Genomic DNA, 9822 nt, shown 5'->3' on the forward strand with positions numbered 1-9822 from the left:
GAAAAATGCGTAGGAGGCACACCCGTGCGTTATAGTGCCTCCTAAACTAGTATGTAAGTCGGGATATTGTATGCGTAGTTTGTAGTTCGAGGCAGAATAAGAAAATTGGTACGAGATAAGCAGATTCGAAAATAAACCAGTGAACAAATCCGTGGAAGTTTTAATACAGTCCCCAACATTTCCTGGTCCTTCGAGTGCCGGATTTGTTTGTGGTTGACTCGCGTTCGCGAATAGTAGGAAGGCAAACCGAACGTGCCTAGCGTACGCGTGTTACCGTCGCGAATCTTTGTGCACAGCGATATTGTGCGCAGCGCGAATCTCGTGCCCGGGGCACTGAGCGAAAGTGCAGTGATTGTGCATAACGTGACTGGAGTGAGTGAGCTCTGTGAAGTGTAGTGTGAGCCTAGTTTGTCTTTATCGCACGCTCTGCGATACGGTTACGTCCAACACCGCTGTCTACCGAACGCGATGGTGGTGACGAGAAGCCAGGGCGACGCAGCCGACGTAGAGGAACAGAGGCGATCCCGTGAACGGCAAGAGTCTGACCGCCGTCGGGAGGAAAGACAAATAAGTCTAGAGAGACTAAGGCGCATATCACAAGAGCCGCCTGCCTCACCTCAGACCGAGCAAGCCACGTCAGTGGGAATAGTGTGTACGCCTTCGACGTCTACGGCGCGCATTATGTCGGAAACGGTGACAAAGGTGACGGCAAAGGATCAGCCACGTGTAAGATCGCCCGCACAGTCCGTTCGATCTACCGCCAGCGTAACAACAAGGTTGCGTTTGGCCGAACTGGAGGCTGCAGAAAAGATGGCAGCTATCAAGAGAAAAGAGCTCGAATTGGAGGCCGAGCTTGTAAAGAAGAAACTCGCTTTGGACGTGTCCGCCATTCAAGACGACGCAGAAAGCGTGCAAGGCGAACAACCCGAAGTAGATGTCAATGAATGGCTAAGGAAGAATCCACTTAGCTCTCGAGGAGAGACCGGTGAGTCAAGGGAGGAGCCGAGAACGCTGCGCTTCGACCTACCACGAGCGAGATCACCGACGCCTCCGAGAGCCCCGAGCGACATGGAGAAATTGGCAGTCGCACTCGAAAGAATGGCGAGACCTCGGGTGAGACAAGTAGATTTACCAACATTTTCCGGCGCAGTGAACGAGTGGCTTCCTTTTAAAGCCGCCATGCAAGACACTACGAAATTGTACAACGTGTCTGCCGCTGAGAACATTCAGCGACTAAGAAGCGCGCTGAAAGGAGAGGCGCGTGATGTCGTGGCCGCACTTTTGCATACGGCCACAGACCCGAGCACTATTATGAAGACATTGGAACAGTGCTTCGGACGGCCAGAAGTGATTATTGATCGTGCCTTGGACGAGTTAAGAAAGACGTCCAAGCCCGGCTCAACGGCGACGGAACTCAACAACTTCGCGATCAAGATTCAAAATGTTATATGTGTGTTGCGGAGTATGGATCGCCGTGAGTACCTCTATAATCCACTTTTGACTCGTGAAGTGTTAGAAAAGTTGAGCCCGCACATACGATCACGATGGTGTGATTACGCCTATGAAAATGAAGGAACGGCTGACCCAGAGATCGTCGTATTGTCTCGCTTCCTTATGCGAGAAGCGGACAGAGCGTTGAAATATACGTACGCTCCGTCTGCGGGAACGAGCAGCGCGGCGAAAAGAGAACTCAGACCGGCCATCGCGATCAAGAGAAAGGCGAGCAACGTATACACACTTGAACAAGAAGAAAAACAAGAGTGTCTGGCATGCAGCGAGGCGCATGTGTTAACGCAGTGCCCTAAGTACAAAGCACTTAGCGTCGAACAGCGATGGAACCTGATCAAAGAAAAGAAGCTGTGTTTTAAGTGTGCGAACAGTACTCATCGGCGCATAACATGCAAAGCCAAGCTGTGCGGTGTGGAACAGTGTCGTCGTCCGCATCACTCATCGCTGCATCAAGCGGAAAAGAAACCGGAAAACACAGAGGTACGTGACAAGGAACAAGTATTGTCAGTGACGCCGAAAACGAACGTCGGCGCACGCACCGTGCTTCTGAAGATGTGCCCGGTCGTAGTCGCCGGTCCACGGGGGGAGGTGAGAACGCACGCTCTCCTCGACGAAGGTGCCACGGTGACATTGATGGATGAAGATCTCGCCGAGAAGATAGGTGCAGACGGCCCTACACAAGCACTGCACCTAAGCGGCGTTAACATGGCTCAAAAGGAAAAAGCCAGCAAGTTGGTGACGGTGCGAATTAGAGGTGTGACAGAAGACGAGCCACACTCAATACGAGCAAGAACAATAAAGCACCTGAAACTGCACCAACAGACCATTCCGGCAGTGCTTATGAAGTTGAAGCATTTAAGGGACCTGCCGGAAGAATTGTGCTATGAACGAGCGCGCCCAGGCATCTTATTGGGCGCGGATCATTGGGAGCACATTGTGTCGCGAGAACTGCGAGTTGGCGGCCGCAACGAACCGGCTGCATCAAGAACGCTACTCGGCTGGGTGGTACACGGTACGTTACCACGTAGCGTCATAACAAAGAAAGAAAACGTGCTTCATATATACGAGCGGGAGCACGACGGACTGCATAACCTCGTGGAAGATCACTTCAAAATAGAAGCGCTCGGCGTCACACCAGAACCGAGAGTGAGTGACGCAGATCGACGAGCCATCGCCACATTGAAGACGTCTATAAGGAAGATAGACTGCGGGTACGAAGTCGGCTTGCCGTGGCGACAAGACAACACCGCCATGCCGCCGAGCTACAACGCGGCACTTCGACGCCTGCGACAAATCGAGCACAAGATGGACGCCTCGCCTGAATTTGCCCGCGAATATACTGCACAGGTGAATAACCTTATAGAAAAAGGATACGCAGTGAGGTGCGACGGGTCAGAATCATCGAGCCCCGTCTGTTGGTACCTCCCTCACTTCGCGGTGCAGAACCCGAACAAGCCTGGCAAGCAGAGGTTGGTGTTCGACGCAGCGGCGACAAGTCACGGGGTGAGTCTGAACGACCACTTACTGGAAGGCCCTGACATGTTGATGTCTCTGCCCGGAATAATGTTTCGGTTCCGGGAGAGCGCTGTAGCAGTCACAGCGGACATACAAGAAATGTTCCTGCGAATCAAGATCCGTGCCGAAGATCAGTCAGCGCAGCAATTTCTGTGGCGCGGTAACGACCGAACCAACCCGCCGCAGCGATTTAAGATGACCAGCATGATCTTCGGTGCAGCGAGTTCACCATTCATGGCGCACTTCGTAAGGAATCACAACGCCAACGTGCATGCGCAGCTGTATCCCAGAGCAGCGGAGGCCATCACCAAATATCACTATATGGACGACTTGGTGGCCAGCTACGATACACCCGGAGAAGCGCACGAAGCCATAGAGGAAATGAAGACGGTGCACGCGGCGGCGGGATTCACTCTGCGCGGTTGGAACTCGAACGACGAGAGTGTGCTTCGCGACGTGCCCCCAGAGTTGCGCTCGAATCAGCCCACGCAACTGGGGGGAGAACATCAACACAGCAAGATATTGGGACTGCGGTGGGACCCGGAGCGAGACGAGCTGGGATTCAACACAGCAATGAGCCGAGTCCCGAAAGAAGTAAAAACGCAAGTGCGCACGCCCACCAAGAGAGAAGCCCTCAGTACAGTCATGTCGATCTACGATCCACTGGGACTTCTCAGCGTGTACACCATTCGCGCCAAGATCATCCTTCAGAACTTATGGCGCTTAAAGATGTCGTGGGACGAACGGGTGCCAGAGGAAGACGGCAAGCTGTTCGCGACGTGGTTGTCGCAACTGTCGGCGATCGGCCAGTTGCGCATTCCCCGACATTATGGACCGACGAGCCACGAGCGACGCATCGAGCTCCACGTTATGTGCGACGCCAGCGAGCAGGCCTACGCAGCGGTGGCGTATTGGCGGATGGTCGGCCAAGAGAACGTTACACTCTCTTTGGTGGCCGCCAAGGCGAAGGTGGCACCGCGACGGACGCAAACGATACCCCGCCTCGAGCTGCAAGCGGCGGTAATCGGGGCGCGCCTCGCTGACGCAGTGAAGAAGGAGCATCGCATCGTGGCGGAGAGAACTATATATTGGACTGACTCCACAACAGTCATCCACTGGATCCGGAACGACGAGCGACGGTACACACCCTTCGTCGCGCATCGTCTGCGGGAGATCGCCGAGCTCACCGACAAAAGTGAGTGGCGATGGCTACCCACGACGCACAACGTCGCCGATGAAGCCACTCGACTTCGGAGCGACGCCGTGAGTGAAGACAGCCGGTGGTTCCGGGGACCTGATTTCCTCCTCGAGCCCGAACAATCATGGCCCACGAGAGACGGAAGTCAGGACGACGAAGCAGAGGTCCTGCACGTCACAGAGAGCCCGGAAAAGGAACGCTGGCTGCCCGACCCGACCCGCTTCTCCAAGTATGAAACATTGGTGCGAGCCACGGCGAGAGTCTTGGCGTTCGCGGACATCGCGCGACGCAAGACACCACACCTGGAAGTGGGACACCTGAAGCGGGCGGAGCTGTTATTAATGCAACAGGCGCAAAGGGAGAGCTTCGGGGAAGAGCTGCAACGATTGAAGTCTTCCCAGCCGGTACAAAGGACGAGTCGGCTATTCAAGCTGGACCCGGTGTTAGAAGATGGCGTGCTGCGAGTCCGGGGACGCATCGGAGCAGCCACAGTCCCGGATGACGCCAAACGACCGGTCATCTTGGACGGCCGACACCCCGTCACGAAGCTCATCGTGCTGCAAGAACACTGTGCCGCAGGTCACGCAAATAGGGAGCGCGTGACCAACGACCTGCGGCAAAAATATTGATAATACACCTGAGGCCCACCGTGCGCACCGTGGAACGAGACTGCGCACTGTGTAAAGTGCGACGCTCAAGCCGCAGCCACCGGCCACGGGAGATCTACCCCGTGCCCGCTTGGACCCGTATCATCGGCCCTTCTCCAACTGCGGAGTGGACTACTTCGGGCCGATGATAGTGAAGATCGGACGCCGGCGAGAGAAGCGTTGGGGCGCGCTGTTCACCTGTCTAACGACACGCGCCATACATCTGGAGCTCGCCGCATCCCTGTCAACGGATTCGGCCATCATGGCGTTGCGCAGGATGGCAGCAAGAAGAGGATGGCCGAAAATAATGTATTCCGACAACGCCACAAACTTCAGGGAGCGGATGAAGAGCTACGAGCGGCCTACAAGGAGTGGCAACCCGAGCTACGCAACGTCGGGCTGCTGCATCGGATGGAGTGGCGCTTCATCCCTCCGGGCGCACCCAACCAGGGAGGTGCGTGGGAACGGTTGGTGCGATCAGTCAAAACCGCACTAACCGTCACCCTAAAGGAAAAGGCGCCGTCCGAAGAAACCCTACGGACGTTGTTGGCTGAAGCCGAACATTCAGTCAACTCAAGACCACTGACCCACGTGAGCGTCGACCCGAGGGACCCGGAGGCGCTCACGCCCAATCACTTTTGTTGGGCTCATCATCGGGCCTTCCCACAATCGGACCCTGTGAAGACGTCGATCGACGGGCATGGCGAGCGGCGCAGGCGTTGGCGGACAACTTCTGGCGCCGGTGGATAGCGGAGTACCTACCGACCCTGGTACCCCGCGGCGAGTCAACAAGAAGAGTTCGTCCGCTGCGCGTGAACGACGTGGTCGCCATCGCCGACCAACAGCTGCCGAGGAACGTGTGGCCGCTGGGGATCGTCCAGCGCACGTTCGAGGGACCCGACGGAGCCATACGAGTCGCTGAAATCAAGACAAAGAGCGGCGTATTTCGACGCCCGGTGACGAAGATCGTCGTGCTGCACCCGGAGGAGGAGGCTGCGCGAGCTACGCCGGGGAGGATGTTAGCGACACGACGACTTCGCGGCCGCCGTGACACTGAGGCCCGTCGACGACGCTGCCTAAGGAGCGACGTTACGGGACGGCGGACGCAGCGGGACTGAAGCCCGCGCGCCGCACGCCCTCAGCGAAGCGACCCGTCAACGCCGCATCCAGAGGAGCAACGTCGCGGGACGGCGGTCGCCGCGCGACTGAGGCGCGCACTGCGCGCGCTCGACGAGGGACCCGGCGCCGGCGCATCATGGAACGACGCCCCGCCCACCAGAACCCTACGGCCAATCAGAGCGACGGACGCGCCAACGAGGGAAAAACGGCGGGCCAATGACCGAAAAAATGCGTAGGAGGCACACCCGTGCGTTATAGTGCCTCCTAAACTAGTATGTAAGTCGGGATATTGTATGCGTAGTTTGTAGTTCGAGGCAGAATAAGAAAATTGGTACGAGATAAGCAGATTCGAAAATAAACCAGTGAACAAATCCGTGGAAGTTTTAATACAGTCCCCAACAAATAGGGTGGTAAAATCGAAACAACTACTGAAGCGGTACGCAAAGGGAGGTCACAGAAAAATTTTGTTTACGGATGAGAAAATTTTTACAATTGAGCAACATTTTAACAAACAAAATGACCGTATTTATGCTCAAAGCTCTAAGGAAGCTTCCCAATTAGTCGACAGAGTGCAACGTGGACATTGATCCGACTTTCAGTGATGGTTTGGTGGGGTGTTAGCTATGAAGGAGTGACTGAGCCATATTTTTGTGAAAAGGTATCAAAACATCGGCACAAGTGTATCAAGATACCATTCTTGAGAAGGTAGTTAAGCCCCAACATCACCATGTTCAATAACCAAGTATGGTCCTTCCAGCAAGACTCGGCGCCGGGTCATAAAGCTCGGTCCACGCAGTCTTGGTTGGAATCGAACGTTTCGGACTTCATCAGAGCTGAAGACTGGCCGTCGTCTAGTCCCGATCTTAATCCGCTGGATTATGATTTGTGGTCAGTTTTAGAGAGTACAGCTTGCTCTAAACGCCATGATAATTTGAGTCCCTAAAACAATCTATACGATTGGCAGTGAAGAATTTTCCCATGGAAAGAGTGCGTGCTTCTATTGATAACTGGCCTCATCGTTTAAAGGACTGTATTGCAGCCAATGGAGACCACTTCGAATAAGCTTTTATATTTTTAATTGTTTTATATTTATGTATTAAACTGACACACTGTAAAAGTAATAAATGTTATTTGCAGTTAACAATTTTCTTTTTCTTTATTACAATATTTATGGCAAGACTAGGTATTAAAAATAACAATGATATTAACAAGTCAAAAGATGCTAGCTCAAGTCATGTTGACCGGGACTATATTTCTGAACAGCGTTGGTATTCAGGCTCTCCTAACTTTGAGTTGTTATAGTTAAAGAATACAGCAGCGACCAACAAGCGACAGAAACCCCTTATAATTGATTAAGGCGAGGAATATAATGAATTTATTAAACATCTACATAAAAAGAAATAACCCAGACAAACGCATTTCATAGAAAGTTTTAGCAAGACTCAACTCACACTCAGCACATCTAAAAATACTGCATCAAGCCTACCATTCTCTCCTAACCCATAACTCACTGTCATTTCCCCACGTAACCCATTTTGTCAGATCCACAATTCTCCATTGTCAAAGTCGCGAGTGGCCCATTCGCAGAACTAAATAGAGGCACATGAAACAGAATACTAAAATCATAGGACAGATGCGGACGCTGCACTATCTTCATATTTTATTCACCGCGGCCGTGTAAAAGCGCTTGTCGCTGCAAAATTCACTCGTGAAATGTTTTTGCTTTATGTAGAGTTCCGTAGGCGGGAGACGGGACGGTTGTGTTAAACATAATACCGCTTAACGAGGCATTGGTTATTTTTGTGCGAATTATAGTTATGAATGGTCATAATGCAGGCTGAGTAAATCTGCATTGTCTATTTTTACCACCAAGCACTAGGCAACTGTGGGCAAACCTTGTCTATTATAGATATTATTTACTGAGGGCACCCAATTTTCGTGTGTTCCGTCTCATGATGTATTGGAGGCGACCTTATCGCCATATCGGAGACTAATTCTAAACTCCGGGCATATTCTATTCAAACAAATGTAATTTTTAATTTACTTTACATTTTAATAGGAATAACTCATATCTCGTGATAAAAAATCGCCCTTAAATAAACTAATAATCTTATCAAATAAATACAGAACCCATTCCCCGCGTGGTTGCTGCGCTATCGTTTTGCCGTGTCCGCGGTGTAGGCGCACCGGGCCTGCACTGTTCGGTGTCGGTTTTTACTTGTTTAGTTATTTTTTTTTGCGCACGTGTTGTGAGTTTTCGGATTTTGGCGCTCAAGTGATATTTGTGAAAAGATTTTAAATTGTCACGTGGATTTTGCAACCATTATGCGCCACCGCCTCATGTCTTTTTGTTTTGAAAAATGTTGGCAACATTTATTAATTTCTCGAATTTTCCGTGTTTGGATGAAAATTACGCAGTGTTTTAATCTCACTAAGTGGGCAAACATTTAAAATTATTATGGTATTTCGTAAATTTACCATTCGTGAAGTAATGATAGGTGAGAAGCCAAACGACGCACTGAAAACAGAATTAAACTTAGATTATATAAGTTTCGAACAAAAAATATCACAAAAATATTGCTATCTAAGTGTCGAACCCGGGGCTTTAATACTTCACTGATTAAGTACTTTACTATGAGACCAATAAAGCACAATATTCTTACACAACAAATCTTCTCTATCCTAAACTTTTCACAATCCATACATATTATACTAAAAAAAGGGAGCCTAAAACGATTCTATGGTAGAGAATGTTCCCTAAAATATTTCGGAAGCCGATACTTAATCCCTAAAGACTTGAGACAGCCATCTTTAGTCGACAAAAAATGTCTGGACATAAGAGCTATCAGCCTCACAACAAAGACATTAACTAGTTTTTGTACAATAACGACTCATTTTTTTCTTATGTTCGGAAGGTTTTTTGCAGCATATGAGTCAGCCGTCCTCTTGTGATAAGTGATTATCGGTTATAATAAAAAAATATAACAAGGTTCCAACATTTTCAAAAAATAGGAATAGTGAGAAAAGTTAGTTTCGTCCGTCAGGCTATGTGATTACGAATAGATCTTTCTAAATCTTTAGTAGTCCGACTTGAGAATTAAACTTAAGACGTTAGTGTTTTCAAAACTTCTTATACTATTGAGTCCATAATAATAGGGTGTCACAAGATAGTAAATTACATCAGAAAATAGTATAGTTACGAAAGACTTTAGACACAAGAGTCTCAACAACGAGTTGACTCTACAATATTTGTCATAATATTTTCACAAAGATGGCTTCTTTTCAGAAAATAGCAACGCTTTATATACGTTACATAACGTTAAAAGGTTGCGTGGGGTTTTTCGTAGTTACCAAGTTTCCAAACCATGCGGACGGATAGAGCCCTTGTGAGATTCAGCTTGCTTACCGCGCCGCTTTACGTAGAGTCTAAGGTACAGACTTCATAGGTTGTAATTAATTGGTGTTTCCGTTATAGTATGGTTAGAGGAATTTTAAATTCACTGAAATAAGGTCGATAAGGGCTGATTTATTCCTTGTAAAAATTACTTCGTGCCATATTATATCTACGAGCCGTTAGTGGCTAAGTATGCGTGTTTTGTTCTATTATATTTTAGACTAGTAAGGTCGTACCGCATTTATTTTATAACCATACAGCCACCACACGACGAAAGGCCCCATATTTATAAATTTATAGTTTACAATTTTCCATCAAATATCCCTAGAATCACCTTCATCATCAGCCCGTTGCAGTCCACTGATGGACAAAGGCCTCTCCCAAGGTACGCCACAGAGCCTGGTCTGCTGCTTTATCACCTATGCCCAATAGAATATACT

The 9822-nt window shown here is 49.8% G+C and overlaps 1 protein-coding gene across 1 annotated transcript; it reads left to right on the top strand.

Annotated features, from left to right (window-relative positions):
• Positions 1 to 468: 468 nt before the first annotated feature.
• LOC115455499 lies at positions 469 to 5887 on the top strand (the record flags this gene model as incomplete). Its single annotated transcript, XM_037446231.1, has 3 exons — positions 469 to 4801; positions 4922 to 5509; positions 5554 to 5887. Coding segments are annotated over exons 1-3 (5255 nt in total), but the record flags the coding sequence as incomplete, so codon positions are not given.
• Between the last annotated feature and the right edge of the window lie 3935 nt (positions 5888 to 9822).

This window comes from Manduca sexta, unplaced genomic scaffold (genome assembly GCF_014839805.1).
Source record: "Manduca sexta isolate Smith_Timp_Sample1 unplaced genomic scaffold, JHU_Msex_v1.0 HiC_scaffold_277, whole genome shotgun sequence".
NCBI lineage: Eukaryota > Metazoa > Arthropoda > Insecta > Lepidoptera > Sphingidae > Manduca > Manduca sexta.